The 24,586-nt window shown below is 39.9% G+C and overlaps 1 protein-coding gene across 2 annotated transcripts in view; it reads right to left on the reverse strand.

Moving 5' to 3' along the window:
• CLDN10 (claudin 10) overlaps positions 1-24,586 on the reverse strand; it is a 130,867-nt gene that overhangs the window by 23,202 nt on the left and 83,079 nt on the right. Inside the window, exon 1 of one of the 2 annotated variants that reach the window (XM_036301135.1) lies at positions 2,703-2,994. The exons of the other annotated variant lie outside the window; for it this stretch is intronic. Within the exon in view, the coding sequence (XP_036157028.1) occupies positions 2,703-2,922 (220 nt within the window). The 5' untranslated portion in view covers positions 2,923-2,994. Of the gene's footprint in view, positions 1-2,702; positions 2,995-24,586 lie in introns of those variants that run through there. 2 annotated transcript variants of the gene reach the window in all.

Genomic DNA, 24,586 nt, shown 5'->3' on the forward strand with positions numbered 1-24,586 from the left:
CTAGCAAGAATGAAAATAGCCACTTGGTGGAGACAATTAAGGGGGCTACTTTGAAAAGTTCTACTGGTAAATGGGGGAATCGACTCCTTTCTCTATGAAACTGTCGCAGTGTCACTGAATCCCCATGTGTTATTCTGGGAGATACAGAAAAGTAAATCTGTTGCTTTGGAGTAGGCAATGCCTCCCTAAGCCACAAAAGGCAGAGCCAGCAGGAAGTCTGATTAATCTGATTATAGCACACATTTCAAAGTCCTCATAAGTTTAAAAGACAAGCAATAGGCTGAGAGTGCAACATTTATGACAAATCAAAGATTGACATCCAAATTTAAGAAAACAAATCATTTAAACCAAGAGGAAACTACACAACCACAGGTATAAGACATGAACAAACAATTCACAAAAGAGGCGGGGGAGGGGGAGATCAATATATGATAAGATGTTCAAAATCAGTGCTAATCAGATGAGGGAAATGCCAAGTTAAGTGATAATATGATAATGTCACCTATAATATTGGATGAAAAACTTAGTGGTGGAAATGTAGAGAAATAGGTAGTCTCACACACTGTTGGTAGAATGTAATTTGGCAGTATAAATTGAATATTAAAATGAATATTCCACTGCCCTGACAATACAATTTCTCAATATGTAGTCTATAACAACACACATACAGACAAAGAGGCAAATATAACAATTTTCAGTGAAGCGCTAACAAGAATGAAAGGCTGGAAAGGGTCCAATGTCCTACAACGGGCAAATGGTTATATAAACCAGTTTGTCCAGATGAATGAATACTACGCAATCATTACTTCTATATGTACGGACTGGGAAAGATAAGTTATTAATTTTAGAATGCTGCAGAATAGTGCGTAGTGTGGTGTTATGTTTTTAAAAGTTCTTTTCTAGACACATGGAAGGCTATTTTGCAAACTGGGTTGTATATAAATGTCACTCCTCTTCCATTTGCTCCATTCTAGAGCTTAATAACTGAGGGCTATCCCTCCTTCCTTCTGCCTCCAAATCTTGATACCATGCCCACTTTCACCTCAGACGTATTATTCTGCACGTAATAATATCCAGCGAGCTCTTGTTTGTCTCTCTTCTCTCTTGTCCCCCAACTGTCCTACAGAAGGAGCCATACCTATCTGGCACTCTATCTCAGGTAACAACAATACAGTTACAACAGAAGAATGCGCTTAAAACCATAAATGTTAAGCCTGTATTCCTGGATGTAAGCCACAGAAACAAAGAAACAAGAGGCTGTCTGTTCAAAGCATCTACCTGGATGTGTGCTCTGCAGAGCACAGGAAATTCAAGGGCAATTCTAGGGGACCCACAGTGTGCCAGCTACTAATTTGACACAGCAGGGTGTCACCACTCTACAACTAGACACGTCGGCCCTTATAGGCAGGTTCCATCAAATACCACCGTTGAGCAACAAACATTTGCTTTCCGTGGCAAGCACCATCTTAGGGGAATTAAATCTTGTCTTTTATTTACTCAGCTATGCAAATAAAAACTTGCAGGGCAGTAATAAAAGAAAAAGAGAAACACCTCAAATCTAGAAATAATGTAAGTGACTCTCCTTAAGTTTCGGCGGGGATCCATTCAGTCCTGCACTGTCAAATCCTGGAGGCAGAGCCTAGAGCAGTGGTTCTCAACCTTGGCTGCACATCAGAATCACCTGGGGAATTTTTTAAAATGATGAGGCCCAGAAATCAGGATTTTAAAAAGATCCCCAGGTGATTCTAATGTGCAGCCAAGGTTGAGAACCACTGGCCTAGAGAGTGAGCACGGATCTGACCACGTTCATACCGACGGTTCTCTTGAAACTAATACAGAGCCAGTTTTCTACCCGAACATCGATCTACCTGTTGCTACAATGCAATGCGATATAAAGCCTAATTAACAAAAAACAATGTAGAAAACAATTTACAGAAGAACACCACGAGGGAGGCCCGGAGAGGCACCGGCTCAGAACCTGTCAGTCTCCCAGAACCTGTCAGTCCCCCGCACGCACGAGATTCTGAGCTGAGCGGCCAGGACTCTACCCCCTGCGGCTCAAGGGCTATTTATTTTCCTAACATTTGGAGGAAGCGTTAAAGCCCAGGCTGGCACGCCTGTAGAAGAATTTTTTGCGGGGGACGCCTCCTATAATATGATTCCTTTTCTCCTGCCCACTTTTAAAAGAATTCACGAACCGGCTAAGGGAGTTCAAGGCAAGCCCATTTCGCTTGGACGAGTCCGTGACACCCTTAGAATCCAGCTCCTCTGGGGAGCTACGCAGAAGACAAGCCCCCTCTGCGTGACTCCGTGTCCTAGCCGTCCCGTCCGCAAGAGACGGGGGTCCCACAACCGTGTCCTTTACTCTCAGGACAGCAAAACTGCTCCCCTCCACCCGCGACCCCCGAAAGTCACCCGCCCCATTTAGGCCTGTCTGCGTGTCCCCCTCCCAACCCCCACCCCTAACCCGGGCTCCCGGGCTCCCATAGGCTCCCATGCAGGACCCACGTCCAGAGGCGGAAAACGACGGAACGGGGGACTCGCCCCAGCTCCCTGGGGCCCCAGGGGAAAAGAGGGACCGATCTCAGAGGAGTCTGCCCGCCCCCACCCCAGGTCCCAGCGGGGGTCGCGAAGCCGAGCGGGCGCCCTGTCCGCTGGCCTGACAAGAGGGAGGGTCGGGGGCAGGGGCCCGCGATGCAGACCGTCCAGCGCCAGCATGGAGGGGAAGTCCTTGCAGTTGGAGACCCCTGTGGAGTCGGTAACGCATGTCTTCCACAGGTTGGCCCAAAAGGTGGCGGTGGTGATGACCGTGCCGTCGTTGGTGGATACCTTCCAGTAGTCGGTGGGCACCGTGGAAGACACCAGCAACCAGCCCGAGATAGACACGGTGAACGCGATGATCTCCAAGGCGGTGCTCGCCATGCCGCCCGCTGCAGCCGCGCTCGCTCGCGCTCCGCTCCCACTTGGCGCTGGACCCCGAGCGCAGGAACCCGGGCTCCGCCCCCCACCCCCCAGCCCGCCCCGCCTCGCCTCGAGGAGACCCGCCCCGCCCCGCGGACACCCGCCCCGCCCCGCCCCGCGGAGACCCGCCCTGCCCCGCCGGGCCCCGCGGAGTCCCGCTGCTCGGGGGCGCGCAGCGATCTGAGGACGCGCCTTCGAAGGCAGAGCGCACTCCCCGCGCTTTTCCGATGGCTGCCTAGCATGTCTCCCGCCAGGTGCTTGGCGCCCCGGGTGGGGAGTAACGCAGGTCTGCGCCCCCTTCCTCCCGCCGCCCCCGCACCTCGGGGGCCAAGGGACCGCGGAGAATGGCTCTCCTGTTGCACAGACTGGCAGCCGGATGTGGACAACCCGTTGCGTCCCACCTTCCCCCACCGCTTCCCAGACCTTCCCATGGCAAACAGCTTGGCTTCCAGAGTACCTTGTAAAAGAGCAGAAAAAGCCTTTTGTGTGTCCTGCAAGCCCTGGGCCTGGTAACGCAGCCGCGAAAGGTTTTCGTGTCACACTTGTTGGGTGACCCTGTTCTGCTTGTCAGGAAGGGATTATTATGGCAGATCTGGGCTCGAAATCAGCCTTGCTCTAAAATTCTTCGGTTCTTTTTGGCCCTGTAGTGTATATGGAAAGCCATTGTAAAGAGGTGCTTGGCACAGACCTAAATTCAAGATTGCCTCAGTCCCGAGCTTCAGTGCTCCAGCCACAATGCTGGCCTGTTGATTCTAATGCACTCACTACACACAGGACATGTATGTAAGACATTTTCCTTAGGGGACCCCTCCAGCTCCCAGGTCTGAGGCTATTCTATGAATTGATGGTTCTGTCACAATGGTAACTGCTCTATATCTTGTTTTTTCCACCTCCACCTTTCATGCCTAATTGAAAAGTTTAATTTATTCCTTCATTGCTGTCTCAAGGTATGCATAAAGATCAGGGTGTACTTTCGGCTCCCGGAGTCACGAATCTGGGCATAAATGAGAGAACAAAGACACTGGCTTTACTATGGGGTTATTATTTATCTATTTAAAGCTCTTGGTATGAGCTCTCTGGATTCACTTCTTGCCAAAAGTAACCAAAGGTCTAAAACCTATAAATAAGTCCACTATAATAAAGCTAGCCGCTAGCCCTCTGTTTCACAATCTTTGTGCAGGAACACTTTGGCTCTTTGTGAAGAATTTCTCAATTCCCTTTTGTCACTTTTTTTTTTTTTTAACCAAATGGATACAGAATGAAATTTGAGGTGATTAGATGCTAATGGAGAAGAGAGGAGGTTGGACCACAGAACCATCAAAACAGCCTTGAAAGGACCACTGAGGACGCTAGGACAAGCTCACACTGAACACAATTACCTTTTCTAGAGATTATACTTAGTTCATGCTCTAACCTTCGGAGTCATGGGTTCAGTGTGTGGCAAAGCGTGTGGTTTGCTTTGGTTTTGACAGCCTTTTAGAAAGTTTTTTTTTCCTATTGAACCCAAACCTATCTCTCCTAAATTTCCACCTAAATGCCGTAATCTCCATGGAGACAACACAGGGCAAATCCAACTCTGGCTGTGCAGCAGCCGCCGGGAGGTGCGTGTGTGCTTGCCTTGAATAAGTGGGAATAGGATGCAGATGGTTTTCAGAGAACTGGCCACACCACTGTACTGCTCTTGGTCCCAGCTTGCCTTAGTGTCTCCTGTTAGGTTCACCAGAGGGTCAGACTTACAGTTTGGGAAGCACCTTGCTAACCTCACTCTTCTCATCTTCCCTGCTATTCAAAGCAGCCACCTTTGAGTACTGACTACAAAGTATCCTCTACTCTTTTGTATGATTTGCCTTTTTAAAGTGCTTTTATCATCTGGTTTCTTGCCCTCCAGCATATTTCCGCAATTATGTCTATGCCGTATTCCTTTCTAAACAAGCTACCTTTTTTCCGGATCTGTTTTATTATGCAGAAAACACAAAAAGTCACGAACCAAAGACATTCCCTGTAGAGTTTCTAAAATTAAAAATTTTACAAATTTTGGTTTTATACTTTACTTCCTGGCCTTGTGTGACAGTCTTTTTGTTTGCTTGTGTCTTCCTCATGATAGTTACTCACTAAAATCGTTGATTCTTTTTGTTTTTATAAGATAAAAGGCTGGCTTATTTTTGGCACACAAAAAAGTATAAGATTGTGACCTTGAAGACACAAGAGTTCCATAAATTTCATTGTTTAGTACCAAAAGCACATTATTTGTTAAAAGAAGGAACTATGAAGAGTGGTTTGGTGTTTTAGATAAGTTCCCAAAAGTTATTTAACAGATAATGTAGCTCTATCTGTTGTACTTAAAAAATCCACAAACCCAGCTCACCATTGCAACATAGCTTCCAGAAGAAACAGACCCCGAATTCTAACTTGAGTTCACATCCCTCCCCCGACCTCCCCACAGATCAAATCCTTTAAGCCAGAGTCTCCACCAGTGGCTCTAGTAGTGATCTTCCCAAGGTTTCTGGTTTATAGCCAAGTTGGGAACCACGGCTCTGACTGTTTGAGATACACGTATAACTTAGTAAAACAGATGGTGTGTTTTATAGAGAGAAGGAATATTAATCTCTTAGTTGAATACTTTAAAAACAGAAATATTCTTTTGCTGTAGAGATTGTAATACACCGTTTTAACTTTAAAGGAGTTGAAAATATCACCAGCGACCCATCAATTTAAGACCTGGGTGGCAGCACGATTAGTTCCTTTGCCAGTTCAAACAGACTAGGGTCGTCATGCCTGTGGACTTGATTAATTTTCTACCTTTATTCTTTGTTCATTCTATGAGGCTGGACAACCCTAAACACTTTTTCTTCCCTGGCATGTACTGCATATTTATTTTAAAGAGTTATACTTTAGACCCAACAAGTGCCTAACCAAATGACAAAAAACATTAACTTTCTCTAATACCTAAAGAATATTATGTAATGAATCAGCCATTTAATTTACAATGTCTTATATCTTGAGCTTTTCAAAACCAGTTTAGTCAGAAGAAACCTAAAGATAGTACAGACTACCACATAATTTAACGTGAGAATGTCCAGGAAATGAATGGACCAAATAAAGATTTTTAAAAGAAGTAATGGCTAAACGGCCCATTTCACTTTAAGATTATAGAGTTCCAAATAACCTTTGCAGTTAATCTGCAAACTGATTTACAGAGTACATTTCATCGGATAAATGCTTCTTTATTTTCTTTAGGATTCAGTTCAATTAATTTTTTATTTAACCATTCATAACAAACTATTCTTAACTTCAATATAAAAGTGAATGCAGCTAGAAAGTTACTTCTCCAAATTATACAAAGTAACACCTTAATTAACAATAATTTGGTCTTTATAAAAACACCTGTAGATTTTTTCCTATATGAAAACTAATATATCTCTAAATTAATAAATTTGACATGAATACATTTAACATCCTAAAGTAAATGCTGAGCCTTCCTTTGAGACCTAAGCCACTGGGATTAGCACAGGAAGTTATTTCTTTGGAGTTATTATGCTTATTAAAGAAAAATTGAGGATACCCCCACCCCAGCGGTTGTTCAATAGGAGTGAAACCAGTTTAGTCAACTGAGCAGGAGATTTGCAGAAATTCTTTACTTGGGATTTAACTCACTTGCCAAACAACACAGGTGTGCCTTTCAACAACTCAAGGATTTTCTAAGCATAAAAATTGGTTTCAGTATACATTAGCTCCTTCCTAGTAGCATGCATCTAGTCAGCTGGGAAGAAACTGAAGTCCTGATAAATGCAGCATTAGTTAAAAAAAAACAACAAAAAAAACAACTTCCCAGGAGCCAAATATTGTTACACCACGTCAGAGAAGACTTTAATACCGATACTGAGATAGTAAAATAGCATATCTGTGTTCTTTTTCCTTCCATTTCCCCTAACACTCTTAGTTTATCTTAATGCTCTACACTAATTCCATGATATTTGTAATCTACTTAGCATGAAAGCCAGAGTGATAGGCGTAGTTCTGCGAATGAACACTCATGCTTATCATTGCATCACTGATCATACATATATGTCTGTCTGTACATTTTTTTGCAAATTATAAGAAAACAAACAGTGCCTTATTTTGCTACTTGGTACCCTTTGAGGCTGTACTGCATCGGAATACTTCAATGGGCCTGTTACAAGTGGGTGCCATATATCTTGTGGGTTTGTTTTTTATGCATCCATTTAAAACACACTCATTCTCAATTCTGAGGTGTCTTAGGACCTCTGAGATTCCTCCAGAGCCCCTGAACAGGTCAGGTTATGGCTCCAGCAGCTCAGAGTTATCTTGGTGAACACCCTTCCAGCCTGGAATGACTCTCACTCTGAGATGCTGGGACCTTCAGGGCTTGCAGATGGGTTAGTTACATTTTGCTGGTCAATAAACATCTTATGCATATTAGTTCAACCTACCCAGGTTGGGCAGCACATAAATCTATGTCCTGGGCAAGTTTTATTGATCTGAGTTGCAGCTTCCTCATTTCTAAAATGAAGGAGTTATTTTGGATGGTCTCCAAGAACAGTTTGAACTCTAAAAGTATCTGAGTCTATGATTCCTAATGAGCTCGCCTAATCACAGACTAAATCAACAAGGAGAGAAGGGAGGCAAGAGTTTTCTTTTGGTGTTCTCACCACTTTCCTTTCTACCCACTTCCTGACATTACCTCCCTAGCTATATTTAAAGGGGGTGGATGATGGGGCGTTTGGAGGAGGGAAGTGCATGAGGATAATGTTCTTACAATCTCTATTGACAGTGTTATCTTCAATTGTTAATTTTATCAGAAACATGATATATATAGCATGGAAGTTCAATTCACTTAGGAAGCAGGGTGACATAGGGGAGAGAGGGCATATGAGGCAACTGATAAGATGGATAAAATTCTAACTCTGTATGGCCTTAGGCAGGTCACCTAATTGTTCAGCTATGTTCTTCAACTATAAAACAGGAATAAATAATAGCTTCTTTCGAAGTTATTGTGAGAATGAGACAATGTATATAAAGGACCTGGAACATGGTAGACATTCAATTTTTTAAATGGGTATTATTCAGTTCATTCATGCTCTTTCATTTTCTTGCCTCCATTTGAAGTGAAAAAATCACATTTTCCCTAAAAGTGGTATTAGTCAGAGTTAGACCAACATGTAGTAAGTAAAAAAGAATAGGCTGTATTTCAAATCTTAAAGTTAAAAAACGAAGTGTTTATAGAGTGCCAACAAAGAAGAGGTAGGTGATGAGAGCAGAGGGTGAGAAAACAGGGAGTCAGAGCAAGCTGTGTGTGTGTGTGTATGTGTGTGTATATGTGTGTGTGTGTGTGTGTGTGTGTGTGTGTGTGTGTGTGAGAGAGAGAGAGAGAGAGAGAGAGAGAGAGAGAGAGAGAGAGAGAGAGAAGAGAGCAGTCCAAAGGGAAGTATGGCAAAAGTGAGAAAACTAGAAGGCAGATAATGTAAAAAGGGGTGGACAACTACAAGATAGAATAAGGGTAATGGAAAAATGCAAGGACAAAGAAAGGGATTTTAAAAGAAAGAGATGGGAAGCGGGCAGGGACCTGCTAAACAGTGGAGGGGAGGAGTAAGGTGGCACTGAGAAAAGAAGATGGGTGGGCACTGAGGAAAAGTGGAGGATTGTTTTCATAGCCCTCACCTTTCTACATTATTGTGGGTAAAGGGGGAAACAACACTTTCCAGTGCCTGTTACAAATGAAGAGACTTTCCCCTCTCCCTGGTCCTCAGAATAGAGCTAATGAGAGGTTTATTTATTTAAAAGTACTCAGAAGTCCCATGTTTACCATTTGGCTCACTTCATGGGAAAAATTATTGGAAGTTTAAAATGAATTCTTTATGGGTCAAGAATGCAAGTTCTTACAGAAACATACCCATAAGCAAATACTTGTGAGGTTGTTGTTGGTGTTTTTTGCTTTTTTCCAAAGGTAGGCTTTCTTCTATTTTTTTAATCTAATAAAAACATATACTGTACCTTTTGGATACCAGTCCCATTCCAAGTACTTAACTCATTTAATAACAGCCATACAAAGTAGGTGGTATTTTCATTCCCTTTGTGTAGATTCTCACCTGTACAGCCAAACCACAGAGAGATGGAATAACTTGCTCTAGAAGGAGGTGGGGTTTAACAATGTAGCCCCCTTAGTTCTAGAGTCTACACGCCTTTGTAATAAATTGCTTCCGACCAAGACAACTCTGTAGTTTGTGTAGAGTATTCAGTTAATATCCACTGAGTATATGAACATACACACACACACACACACAAATGAATTGAAACAATTCCAGATCATTTTTATTTATCTTTATAATGCAGGAACATGGCTTTTATAATCAGATTTGAACAGGGTACCTAATTTCCTTATTTAATTTCATTGTTTGATTAGATCTTGTAATAGGTGAATTGAAGTTCAGTAATATTCTGTTTAACAATGTTCTGGGCAAGGCTGATTCATTAAATCACAGTTTGTGTTTAGAACATTTATCTTAAAATGTGCGTGTGTTTGTGTAGATGTATGTACGTATATGTACTATTACATGTGTGTATACACACATATACACACATTAGTACACAGTTTATTAGAGTACGTTGTTAACTCTGTCTTTTCCATACTCTCACCCAGTTAGAAAATAATGAGCACCCACCCTTCTACTTGATTATCCTGAATTGGGGGTGTTCTGTAGTCTGTGTTGTTTACTGTGCTAGGCCTGTCTTTCTTATGATTATTTTGTTTTCTGATGAAGTTTGACCCATATTCTCTGACAAAATGTATGCTACAATAAAACAAAGGAAAAGTGTCCATTCATGTGTTAAAATGCAATGCCTGATTGTTTCTGGAATGACCATACTATCTGACATATCCACAGCAGTGCAGGATGATTCTTGTTTTTTTCATATCCTCACAAACACTTGTTTTTATCTGACTATATAATTGTCATATGGCTACTTTAAACCCAAATTTGTCCATTTCCAAAGTTAATCTCCTTATGTTTAAATGATATCCTAGTCATCCATGTTTTGAAGACATTCAAAAACATGTTTTTAAAGATAAAAAATACAAATACTCAAAAGTTTCAGATGTTACTGTATCCAAAGTTAAAAGGTCATTATCCAAACATTTTGGGGTCCATTACTGTTTGTTGTTCTTTGTCTACCTCCTCTTACTTGATTATGACACACACAAACCAAGGGCAAAGGAACAGAGGCTAAGAGATAAAAAACAAAGGGAGAATAAGAGTGACATATAATGAAAGAGAATGTTTTCTCTAACTGTTAAAACATTGATTGGAAGTGAATGTGATAAGGGTAGGAGATGACGAAGGGGATTTTTAATATGAGCTTATGTGTATGTGTGGAGTAAGGGGGGAGGCAGGACATTGACCAACTTCTGCTTCATTGGGTTGCTTTAGCCATCTAGATAGATAGATAGATGATAGATAGATAGATAGATAGATAGATAGATAGATAGATAGATAGATATCTGATAACTATATCTATACACAGCTGAGCACTGGAGATTTAATACATCTAAAAAGCCATAATTAGTCCTGTGTTTGGGGAGATGAGGAAAAGGCAGAATATAATGACTGAATTAAGCATGCAGGTCATATCAGCAGGACCAATGTCTTCTTTGCTTTTTTACTTTAAAGCTAAATTGCTCAAGTGTTGGAAAAGAAGTTTGTGACCAGAATCTCCTCATCACCAAATATTATGTGATAATTGCTAGGTGTGCCAAAAAGGCAAGTTTTCTTGCCCACTGATTTTTGTCTCCATTTCCTTTACCATATCCTTAAAGGCAGCCTCAGCTGTTATGGAACTTGATGGGGATGACTTTAAGGAAATGATTGAGAAAATAGAGTTGAACAGAGACTATTGAACATCTCTGAAACCAGGAAGAATTACCAATTATTATGAGAATAGTGATCTGAAAAAACTTCAGCCAGGCTGTGGTTTTTATTTCTGGGAATTCAAAGAGATTGAGGAAGCCAGTGTAAGATGGCTGGATTTATTGCCATGAGATGCTAAAAAATCCCATTTAGTTCACTCAGCTTTCCCTCCCATTTCAAGATCAGCATTATTCATTTATTACAATTCAAAATACATTTATTGGTTGCCTATCATGCTGCAGGCATCCTTCCACACATTGTAGATATGGTAAACAAAACAAACAGAATCTCTGCCCTGATACAGCTTACATTCTACTGGTGGAGACAAGAACAAGGTAAGAAAAAGATTTAGTGTATCAGACAATATACACTAAGATGAGCGAGTAATCACATGTTAGGTGCCTTTGAGTCAATTCAAGAAAGGGGCCCCGTCATATGTGTGGCTGCAACCCCCCAGTTTGGACAGCAGAGTGTGGGCACAGGAGCCCCTGCCATGTGCAGCCAAGCCCCGAAACTACTTCATCATCACTGTCTCCCCCACTGTTTCATCATGTGGTTAGAATCTACAAGGAAATAATTCAGATGCAGCTTTTCCACCTACGTTTATGTCTATTTGACTTTTACTGAAATAGATATACTTAGTTTGATGCTGTTTAAAAACAATATGGCACACATGTTTTATAGTTCTAGAATATTAGAGTTAGAAAGACTTTTAAAATTATTTAATTCATCATTTTACAGAGGAAGAAACTGGAATCCACAAGTGACTTCTTTTTTAAAATATATATATATATATATATATATATATATATATATATATATATATATATATTTTAATTGATTTCAGAGAGGAAGGGAAAGGGAGAGAGAGATAGAAACATCAATGATGAGAGAAAATCATTGATCGGCTGCCTCCTACATGCCCCCCCCCACCCCCACTCCTCAGGATCGAACCCACAACCCAGGCATGTGCCCTGACTGGGAATTGAACCATGACCTCCTGGTTCATAGGTCAACGCTCAACCACTGAGCCATGCAGGCCAGGCCTCAAGTGACTTCTTAATGTATATTAATTTACTAAGTGTATGTTGAAGTATTATACCAATTGGAATAACATTTTGTGTATGTTATTCTTCAAAAGTGTATGAATTTGAAAAATTCTTCAAGTTGAGTGCTAAAGAAAACTTTGAATTATAAGCAAGCTTTGAATATTTAAAAATGAAAATTATCACTTTCATACAGGTTCTCCTCAATGCTATATTTTTTCCAATGAAATATTAATAAATATATTTCTAGGAGGTTTTTGCTTCAGGTAAATGCAGAGTCATCTGTATAAATGGCTTTTGAATAGTAACATCAAAAGAAAGGAAATAATGTTTGCTGATAATAGGGTAGACAGATAACAGGCACACCTCTTTTTGTGGTTCAAAGCAATTGCTGTTTCTATGTTTGATTTAGGGTTTGTAGAAAGAATTAATGAAAAGACCTAAAAAACAAAGTTGATGTCATGTTTTGCCTGTGATTATTGTAACTGCCACACCTCTAGGATTTGGAACATAAAGCTTTCTGACAAACAAATATGCCCTAAGTCAACTACTTCCCCAACATACAATTCACCCACATATGTAATCCTACAGAGTTATGCAATGTTTTGTTTTCCAATCAAAACATGATATGAAGATCATATTTTATTTTTTTGACATGGTAAATGAAGTAGCCAATAAAATTTGGTTAAGCAACCTGAATGATTTTCTGTTTGTTAGTTTTTAGAGTTTATATACTGGAAAGGAGAAAAGCAAATAAAAGGCATTATTTTATGTTAATTTCCAAATATGAAAGGAATTAAAGCATAGATGTTAGAAAACTGAATATATTATGAGCATTGATAAGTAGTTGTTGGATTTAATTGTATTAATCATAAAGGATAAATGATAAAATATTGAATGGAATATTAAGCATAAACTCTCAAAGTCCATCTGTAAATATCTAAGTTTTAGTTACTCTTCCAAATAAATAACCTTTTTAAATGAAGAAAAGTCATATATTTTCAAGTTATAATTTTGCAACAAATATGGGGCCTTATTTTATAGTTCAAATGATCAAATTAATCCTCAAATAATTACTCCTTTGGTCTTTGACAACCCACTATATTATACATTATAAATAATATATTTATCACTAAAGAATTTTTCTACAGATGGTTTGCAATCACACAATGTGAATTTAGGAAAATGCAATATGTTTTTTCATTTGCTTATCTTGCTCTGTTTGTAAACAGAGTTGACTACTAGCATAGTAATGCACTTTTATTGCATTTAGCAATACTGAGTTTCACAGATGTTGTGTTCTTTAGGAATTGAAGGCAAGATCCTCCACCAGCAAAGATTATATGGTTTACTTTATTGCCGTGGTCTGAAACCAAACCTGCGATATTTCTGGTGTATGCCTGTACCGATAATCTACTAGGAATAGATACATGGTAAATTTGATCACAGATTAGGATCACTAGTTTCTTGTATCCTTTTTCCTAACAGTGAATTACTTTTGACTTTCACGATGCTTGTATTTCACTGGTTTAAGAAAAACCAAGCTCAGTTCTAAGTAGTATGCACCGCCTCAATCCTACCTACTTAAAATAGCACCTCTCTTTTTCCCTCACCACCTCAAAAGCTCCGGTTGACTCTCAAACTCAGGACACAATACTTCTCAAAAGGGTGGATTTTAGACTCCCCCATATATACTAATGTTCACTTTACCTAATCAATGGGCAAATGTGAATGTGGCTCCTTACTGATTATGACTTCTGTTTTAATTATGGTTATGACTGTGACTCTGACTTTAGCTATAACATTTTTTTATTTATTTACTGAATGTAGCATACACATTTCCAATGCAATGTTTTATTTCTGGTAAATAGAGCCAAAGAGGAACCATATCTGTGACTACATTTCAAAATCACATTGACTTTTGAAGTACATACATTCATATTCTGAATAAAATAATCTTTATTAAATACAAAATAATGGAGTTCAAAAGCCACCCTGCCCTAATTCCTATTGTTCTAAAGTAATGAACATAGCATACCATTTTAAAATATGAAAATATAAGGTCAATACAGCATTAGAAGGTGTGTGTGTGTTTTTATTGCTACCCTTGAGTGCAATGTAAAGAAGTAGCACTGGACTGCCATTTAAAGGACCTGGCAACAGATACATGGAAAGGTGCTGAACTTCACTTGCAATTAGGGAAACGAAAATCAAAACCACAATGAGATACCACCTCACATCTATTAGAAGGGCTATTATCAACAAGACATGTAATAACAAATGTTGCAGATGTTGTGGAGAAAAGGGGACCCTCAGTCACTGCTAGTGGGACTGTTAACTGGTACAGCCACTATGGAAAACAATATAGAGGCTCCTCAAAGTATTAAGAATAGAGTTACCATATGACCCAGCAACCCCTCTTCTGGGTATCTACCTGAAACTTTGAAAACATTTATTTGTAAAGATATATTACCCCTATGTTCATTGGAGCACTGATCACAGTGGCCAAGACATGGAAACAACAGAAGTGTCCTTCAATAGATGATTGTATATGGAAGATGCGGTGTATTTCTATACATATAAAAGGCTAATATGCAAAGTATCCCTGGGGGAGTTTGACCGGGAGACCTGGAGTTCTATCGCTTGCTATGATGTGCGCTGACCACCAGGGGGTGGTGCAGAACAAAGGAAGGCCCCGGCCAGCACCTGGAAGGCCCTGATTGGCCCTGATCGCTGGCCAGGCCTAGGGACCCTACCGGTGCACAAATTTTGTACACCGGGCCTCTAGTATATCTATACAATGGAATACTATTTAACCATAAAAAAGGTGAAATACTGCCATTTGTGACAAGATGGATGAATCTTGAGAATATCATGCTAAGTACAACAGAAAAAGTCAAGAGCCATATGATTTCACTCATATGTGGGAGTATAGAACTGAAAGCAACAAATGAACAAACAAACACTCATAGACACAGATAACAACATGGTGATTACCACTGGGAAAGTTCGGTGGGGAGGAGGGTAGTAAAGGATAAAGGGGGTCAAACATTTGGTGACAGAAGAAGATTTGACTTTGTGTGGTGAATACATAACAAAATATACTGTTGATGTATTACAGAATTGTACACTTAAAGCCTATGTGATTTTATTAACCAATTTTATTAACCAAAAGTAGAGGCCCAGTGCACAAATTCATGCATGGGTGGGGTCCAGCCAGCCCTGCCCCAATCGGTGGATTGGGGCTGGGCTTGTAGGGTGGAGGAGATGGTGGGAGGTTGGCTGGCGGGTCCTGTCCCTGTTTGGGGGCAGGGCCAGCCTTGGGGAGGGGCTGTGGGCAGTGGGCTGGCTGACCCCACCCCCAAATGGGGCAAAGGGGAGGGGCCATGGGCAGTTGGGGACAGAGCTGGCTAGGGGGAGGGGCCACAGGCCAATCAGGGTGGTGGGGGCTGATTGAGGGTGGGGCCGACAGTGGGAAGGGGCTGCAGGAGGTTGGCTGGCCAATCCCCCCCGCACCCCCAATCGTGCCAGTTCACTGGCCACAGTGGGCGTCATAGTGACTGGTTGTTCCGGTCGTGACAGCGTTCTGGTTGCTGGCTTTTTATATATATAGATATCACCCCAATAAATTTAGTAAAAAATGCAAATAAACAAACAAATAAAGGATCTAGCATCTAGTACTGGTGCTGTCACTACTTTGTTCATTTATAATTACTTGGGCCCATTTTTCCCATCTGAAAAGTGAATGTTGAAGAGTCTAAAATTCTGCCTAGCTCTAACAATAGAGGGAGGAAATAAAAAGTTCAGTAGGAGAATATTGTGTCCTTCTCCCCTTCAGACAGGGCTGACAGAGGAAAAACAAGAAGGAATGTGGAGACAGAGGCAAAGAGAAATAGGAGTGAAAGGAAGGTCCGCACACAGAGCAAAAGTGTTAAGCATGTGATGGGGGAGTCATTGTCCTCATATGGAACCAGCAGGAGAGTTAGAATCATCCAGAAATCTTTCTCACCACTCCCGAGATCTGCCCTTCAGTTCTCCATTTCACCCATCCTTACCTCCGCTGTCCACTCCCTCCCGGTTCTGTCCACTTGCTTATACTCGCCTCTTTCCACTGGAAGCACAGAACAGCCACCTCAGCCTGGGCATCTCAAATCCCTCCCGCCCCCAACAAGCGTCAGAAAGAAAAGGCAGAGAGAGTTTCAGCTCCAAGCGTGTACGTCCTAATTCCCCAAGCTCTATCCCAGGGCATTGCTGCCTATGTTTACTTTCCTGGCTGGAATGAAGCAATTTGTAGAAGGTCCCACGGCAGGTTAATGACGAGCCAGACTTAGCATGCACAGCTGCTGATTTCTCAGTGTGGGTCCTGGGCCACAGGGCCACGTGGCTGTTCCACACGCTGTTCCAAATCACACACTTGTCAATGGCAAGGAACTTCCTATGCCCACTGTTGTGGGCGAGCTTTATTAAGCAGGACATGTCCAAAAAACCTAAACGCCCAAATCTTGAAACTTTAACAACACTACGTATCTCTTTCAGCTCTAAACAAAAAATTGTTGTAATACTAAACTGGTATTATCGGTGTCAGTGAAAAACAACAATGTTCCAACAAACATGAGGCTGTAATCAACTACTCAAGCTCTTAAGTTAGAGGTTTGATCATATTTTTGCAGGTAACAAAGGAAGCCACTTTAATAATTTATATAGTTACTTAATCAGAGCCATTAGCCAGCATCTGATTTTTGTTTTATTTTTTTCTGATATTTTTAAAGGATTCCCATATGCCATTTGTTTCTTATCTAATTCAGACTAGCAATGAAAAAGTAGTGTTTTATCATTTAATATACATCCTGCTGCATTTCAGTTCAAAACAGTTCTTAAAGGTAAACATTTATTAAAGGATCAACATTATTCTTTCAAAGCTGGATAAGACCCCAAGGAATCACACTTATTTGAGCTCAAAATGAGGAGTATCTCCTAAGTTCCCCAGCTTTTCTAAAAACAACAAACAAACAAAAAGGAATGTGCTAGTGTCCTCAGGACAACATGCTGGAAAGGTAGTAAATATAGCTTCAGTGACAAATAAAGCCATTTGGTAATTAGCTCTTATTGCCCATTTACCTTTCTATATTATTAATGCTCTTAAATAAGGCATCAGCTTTCTTCCAGCTGTACAGTTCTAACTGGATCTTTCCTTTTACCTTTATTATAAAGTCAGATTCATTTCCTAAACAAATTGATTTCAGAATCTGAGTTTTACACCCCTGAATGTGTACCAACTGGAAAAGGGCCACTTCAGATAAAATATATTGAAGAATGCTCTATTTCCAAATGTCTCAATATAGATACAAAGTCGGAAGACAGATTCAAAATCCAATCCTATCACCAGCCTCCTCAGTCTTTCTTCCGTAGTGTGTCCTTGACTTCCTTGAAACCCTCCACTGTCACACAGCTGTCCTCAAACATTTCTGGTGGCAGATGGCCCTGATTTCTATTGTTGGAGAGCAATGGAAAGGTTCAGAAATGTAACAAAGTTCGGCATCATCAAACAAGTTGAGCATTTAAAAGTCACCTTCTTGGTGGAGTCTACAGAAATGGAATCTGAGGGGTGTAGAAGTGCTGCCATGAAGGGGGACAGCAGAACAAGGGCATTGGCCATGGCAGGGGGCAGAGGAAGAGGAGGAGTCATGGGCCCCCAAAATCTAGAAAAGAAAATGTGATCCAGACTATGCTCTAGAGATAAAATCTTACAGTCAAGAAAGGAGGAAGCTGGACAAGATGCAGTGTGAGAATTTCAAGGTGAACATACACATTGAACTGCAGTTGGATGGGGTGCCTGGCAAAGGGAAGTTTTAGTCACAGGCAGTTTGTCAACCACATAAGCAGGGGAAGTATGAACTTCTTTGAAATTCTTAGAAATAATTTAGCAATGGATTATAGACTGTCATGAAATGAAAACCAAAAATAATGCTCAGTTATTGTTGTCATGCTAGTTCCCTATCAAAAACGTATGCGCATTTTGACGTCGTTTCAGACTGGTGCATTAGAGGGACTATGAATTTAGCTTTTGCCATCACTTACTGCTATTTATATGTTGCCGCTGGAGGATATGGCTAATCAATTAGCTAATAAAGTTTCAGTGATTCTCAACTCATGGTTGGTTACATTTTTAGGCTAGAAGGCAAACAAAATGGTGTTTTTTTCCTCCGGGGTAAGTGTTCATGGTTACCACCCACCAGAAAATTACCAGGCAATTACGTATGATAGAGAAGCTGGAATTCGGAATGCAAGCCTGTTACAGAAGCAAGAATAAACTAATAAATGCATTGGTCCTGCAAATTGGGAAGTGCCATTTGTGGAGTGAGGTTGTGCCTTAATCTATACATGTGAAGTACAGAATTTGTTTAATGGATTTTTCTGTTACATAAGGGGTACCTACAGTGCATCACTACCATTGAGAAAATGACTTCTTTGCATTTTCCTTCCATTTTCATAACTTGCACGTAGGAAGCCCACCACCATGTAGGACATCTTGGGTACATCATTCCCCAAAGAAAACGTACGCCAATCATGGAGAGGCTCAACCTAAAGCGATAGCTGAGATTGGAATTCATGTCATCCCCTCTATGCCCCAGCCTCACTGCCTCTTGTATGTGAGAAGAGCCATATGTAGACTGGGTATCTGAAATATGAACAATTTCACCCCTGGCAAGAACAAACCAAAATAAACCAATGGTTAACTATTAATCGTTCTTTACACCATAGTGGAAAGGAAATACACTCTAAAATTAGAGGACTGTAAATAAACTGGCTCTTTTAAAAAATCCATTTAATGTCTAATTTTAAAATTCCTATGTTAATTTGATTTGACTCTACAAAATAGAAAAATGTTAGCTTCGACTTATTTTTGTATGTTAGCAATAGTCTGGGTTTTCTTTGAAAATACCCTAAAGAAGCAAAAGGCTCTTAATTAACACTCATACAGCAGGATTTAATTCATATGCACAGGCCACTGGAATGAGATTTCCGCATTAAACTGCAGCAGCTGTGACGTTTAAATACTACTAGGAGCAAGAGAATTTGTGAAGTATAGAACTGTTTTATATTTCATGGGAAATTTGCGCCCTCTTTTGGATAAAAATTGTTAAGACATTTAAATGTGAACTTTAAAATGCAGTCAATGGCTTCAAAATAAACCCAGGTTTGTTTGAAAGACCATGGGAAGGGAGGAAACAGAACAGATGGAAGGCACGTTACAAAGACAGGGCTAACAGGGCTGCAAGGCAAAGATTTGAGACTGCAAGACAAAAATGGCTATAAGAAGGACCCAGAATTAGGAATCCATAGTTGTCTTTTAATCACAATTGTGTTGGGAAATTTTGCTCAATGTTAAATTACAAAATACTGTTTCTTAGGGCCAATATTCTCTAGAAAACAGTTGGTAAGCACTTATCTTCCTCTTGAGACTATAATTTTTGCATGGGTAGGGACAAATTATCCCGTGGGTGATCTTTCTGCCTGGATGACCCAGGTCTCAAGGATCTTGGGGGGCATTTTGAAATTTTTCTTTTTCAGCCAAGTATCTTGAAAGAGTTGTCTATTACCACAATCTCTTTCCACCATCCCATCCACTTCTCAACCCACTGCAGTCCCCAGGCAAAGGTGGTAAGTGGATTTGTGCTATCTGACTTATTGGGCATTTCCTATTCCTTACCTTGTTTGACCTCTGTGCTTTTGACACAGTTGCCCAGTTCCTCCTTTGTAAAATACTTTCTTCCTGTGGTTCCCATGACCCTATTCTCACTTCTATCCCTCTGCCTATTTCATTGTTCTTTTCTGTCTCCTCTTTATGGGCTGCAACCCCCAGCATTCTGTGTTTGGCACTTGTCATTTTTCACATTACACTCGTTCCTTGGGCAAATTGGTGGCCCCGAAATGGGATTTCCTGACCCAGCCCTTCTGCTTTTAGTCCCTAATGGTCATCTCCTTCTCTTGATGGCTCATAGATACCGCAAACTCAATTATGTCTACAATCAAGCCTCTCATCCTCACCTCTGCTTCCCTCTGATTTCCACCTCTCCCCTTTTTCCTTCTGTAATCTATGCAATGTTCTGTAAATCCACTTACACCCTCAAGCAAGTCATGATTCCATCGTGAGTCTTCTCGGACCTCTCACTTCCCTCTATACTCCGTCTCACCCCCTCTGGTTGATTCTATTCCTGAACTACCTCCTGAGCCATTCTCACCTCTATGCCCACACCACTCTTCTTGGTTCAGGCCCTCAACTCCTCTTCCATCAACGGTCACAATGGCCTCTTGACTGGCCTCCCTGCCTCTAACCTGATGCTTTCTTACCATACACCATAAGACTTCCCAGGTTATTTTCCTAGAAGATAAGTCTGGTTGTGTCCCTTCCTTTTTTAAAGCCCTTTACTGGTTTTCTTCACTTATAGTGTGAAGTCCATGTATTTTATCATAAGGTACAAGCTACCCCAGAATCTACTGCCCTCTCCAGCCACACTCAACTTTGCAACACTCTGCTGGGGTCATACCAAAAACACTTTACAGTGTTTCTCTGCCCAGAGTTTTTTCTTAAATCAGCCTGGAGAATTTCTTTTCATCCACTTTTTAAACAAAACTTTTTCCTCTTCCAGCAGGCCAGGTCTGAGAGTTAATCTCCCATTCCCCTTGCATCCTTCTGTTGTTGCATCTACTAGACAGAAATTGAGTTTACATCTATTTTTCTGCTAAAGTGTGTGCTATCTAAGAGTAAACACAGATTCTTACTTATTCTCATTGTGGTTGTTACACTATAATCATACTGGCTACATTTCTGAATGCCAGGAGAAAAAGCACAGAGGTTTGGAGATATTAAGTGAACTGTTCAAAGTCATATGCTCGGTTAGTGGCAGAACTGTGATTTAATCCTGGGGTTTTATGGTCCAAAACCTGTGCTCTTTTCAAAATAATACACAACAACTTAGAGATTTTCTGATAATATCGCTATTACTAATGATAATTATTATTATAACTATTATTGTGAATCAAGCATTGTACATGCTTTATATAATGATCAGTTTCTGAAATATTAAGAATTGATTTGGTTTTAATTCTTTAACAGTTTGATATACTAGTAAATAGCTTTTTAAAAAAAATTACTAAGGACATTCATAGCTTTGACAGAAATATAGTGAAACATAGCTGGACCAGATGACCCGCAAGGTCCCTGCCAACTTAAGATTCTAGAATTCTATACACATTTTCCTTCTTTTGACTTAAAAAAAATATTTTCTTGAATTTATTTGATTAAGAAGCTATCCTGGCAGTAGATTCATATGGTTATAACAATGTGGGGTTTTTTTCTTTCCCACTGAGAGGGGAAAAAAAAAGAACCCAAATTTTCTATGTTTTCCTATGTAACTGTCTATGTAACAGATGTTACTAATTGCTGGGGATATGATTGGAATTTAAAAGAAAATACTGTTTATTTGTCATTAAGTTCGAAATCTAGCAGAGGAGACACACATTACTCAAATGATCTCTCCGGTGATCATGTAATTATGTACTGAATCAAATCCTCTTGAATAAAGGATGACTGTACTCTGGAACTGAAACAAGGAACTGATCTGTGCTATGGTTCAGGGAGAATGTCCCTGAGGAAATGGGCTGGGTCTGAGGCTTGATGAATGAGGTGGAATACTCAGGCCTGGTGCAGGAGAAGAGACTTGCAGACAGAGCCAACAGTCGGCGTAGGCACCTGAGGTGAGAGGAAGTCGGAGAAGATCAGTGTGCAGGAAGGAATTGTGCTGGGTCTAGCTGACCTTGAAGGCTCTGCTGAGGTTTGAGTATTTATCCTTCACCTGCATTGCCTGCAGGTAAGATCTAGGTCTTCCACGTCTCTGTGTCCCACAGGGTATGCAGGTAGTTAATGCTCAATGAATACTTCTTAATGTATTGACCGAAGAGTTTTCCCTTCCATCTTATGCCTCTACAATTACTGGAAGGCGCTGAAAAATACCAACCTGATCTATCTTTCCATTGGATTAATAAATAAATTAGTCTATTATTTATAGCCAAATAGTCTCATCAGAAAGCAGTTCTGCAAAATAGTATTTGGAAGGTGGTCATCTAAAGATCACTGAAAGACCAATTATTTCTCTTAAAAATGGACCTTCTTTTTTTCTCAACATTTTCTTATGAAAATGTATAAACATATAGCAATGTTGAAAGAATTTTTCAGTGAGCACCCACTGTTATGGATTAAATTGTGTTGTCCCCACCCCCAAAACTTATATGTTGAAACCCTAACCCTTAACGTGACTGTATTTGGAGATAGGACTTTTAGATTGAAGTTAAATGAGGCCATAAAGGTGGGCCTTAATCTGATAGAATTGATGGCCTTATAGAAAAGAAAAAGAAAGCAATCTCTCTCTCTCTGTCATGTGAGGACACAGTGAGAAGTCAGAGGTCAGCAACCCAAGGATAGAGTTCTCACCAGAGAATAATCATGCAGGCACCTGATGTTGGACTTCTAGTCTCTAGAACTGTGAGAAAATAAGTTTTGATTGTGTAAGCCACCAGTCTATGATATTTTGTTATGGCAGCCCAAGCTGACTAATATACCTGTAATTCATATACTAGTACATCACCTCGATTCTACTATTAATATTTTACTTGCTTTCCTTTCTCTCTCAATCTCTCTCTCATCCCCTCCTTCTCTCCCTTTATCCATCCTTCAGTCTAATTTTTTTTGAAGCCTTTTAGAATGAATTATAGACTTCAATATATTTTCTTCTAAATACTTTAGCATGCATATCATTAGCTAGAGATTAATAGTTTTTCTTTGACATGAAATTTGTATATAATGAAATGCACACATCTAAAATTGTACATTTATTGACTTTTGACAATGTATACATCTTTGTAAACAAAACAAATCCTTATCAAGACACAGAATGTTACCATCTCTCCAGAAAGTTCCTTCATACCTCTTCCCAGTCAATTCCCACCCCAACCATTCTTCTTATTTTTTTTCCACAGTAGATTAATTTGATCTATTCTAGAACTTTATCTAAATCAACTAGTATGTACTCTTTTGTATAAGGCTTCTTTTATTCAGCATATTGTTAAGATTCCTCCATGTTTTACATATATGAGTAGCTTATTTCTTTTCTCTATCTCTTTCCTTCCTTCCTTCCTTCCTTCCTTCCTTCCTTCCTTCCTTCCTTCCTTCCTTCCTCCCTCCCTCCCTCCCTCCCTCCCTTCCTTCCTTCCTCCCTCCCTCCCTTCCTTCCTTCCTTCCTTCCTTCCTTCCTTCCTTCCTTCCTTCCTTGGGGTCAAGGTTCATTTTCCATATGAGTTTCTAACTATATCAGCACCTTTTCAAAAATTCCCTTTGGGTTACTTTGGTGGCTTTGTTGGAAATCAAATAAATGCTTGTGTAAGTGTCAGTATACTTACCTATCTTTGTAAAAATGTAAATACTGAGCCATCAACATCCAGCAGTTTTGTCTTAAAGATCATCTCTTCATGTTACCTTTACACACCATAATCTGGATAAGAATTTCATTAGGGGATATACTGACTTCTAATAGCCTATTAGAAAAATTGGAACCCTGTATCTTTAAAGCATGAGTTGGCTTTTCTCTCTTTCAGGGATTTCATATTCACATGGATAATTAAATATATTGGAACCATTATTTGAAGAAAAGGGGTTTTAAAAATGCAAAAAAAAAAAAACCAAAAAACAAAAAAACCCAACACAAAAAAAACAACAACAAAAAAACCCACCCAAAAAACCCAAAACTATGTTACTGCTAGTATATCCTATTTTAAAGTTCACCATATTTTATTATTTAATAAAGATGACCAGTTTCCTCTTATTGGAATCTCATGTGGTTGAATAGCAAGGGGTGTTTTATGAATTTACTATATAAACTTAGATAACTGACTTCCTTCATTTTTTATTTGTAAAGAAAGAAAAGTATGAAAGAAAATAAAACTGTGTGTGGGGACACATGTTAAATAGACTTATTTTGGTGATCATTTTGCAATAAATACAAATATTGATTCATAATGTTGTGACACCTAAAACTAATATAATATTATATGTCAATTATGCCTCAATAAAAGAAAGAAAGAAAAAAGTAAAAAGGAATTCTTAGACTGTTCCTATTACAATAGGGTACTGTAATTACAGACCAGTGAGTTTCCAGAAAATACTTTAGAGAAACATATGGATAAAACAGTAAAAAAATAAGTGGCATGAAATAGTTCATAAAAACAAGGTGTTTTCATTGGACATCTATAAATCAGGTAAAAGCGTGTAATAGTGTATTAACTTTCTCCTTTGTATCAGTTGGAGTTTGTTCTCTTTGCACTAATGAAGGTGGAAACACACTGCTTCTTTAGATTGAATAGACTCAGGTTGGTGAGAAGGAACAGAGGATGTCCGTCTTTCTTAGCCGACACTAAGCCTGCCAAACCAGGTGGATTTGCCTGCTCTTGACTCAGGTAATTCAATACCCTCTTTCCTTCCGGTAGAGATTGCCTGACCACTTACAGCCTCCCTGAGTCTTAGTCTCATGCCATTCATAAATGTTGTGGCTTTTGACACAAAGAATTCTAACATCCTTCACATCCCAAAATAAACAACAGCTC

This window comes from Myotis myotis, unplaced genomic scaffold (genome assembly GCF_014108235.1).
Source record: "Myotis myotis isolate mMyoMyo1 unplaced genomic scaffold, mMyoMyo1.p scaffold_m19_p_3, whole genome shotgun sequence".
In the NCBI taxonomy this organism is placed as follows: Eukaryota; Metazoa; Chordata; class Mammalia; order Chiroptera; family Vespertilionidae; genus Myotis; species Myotis myotis.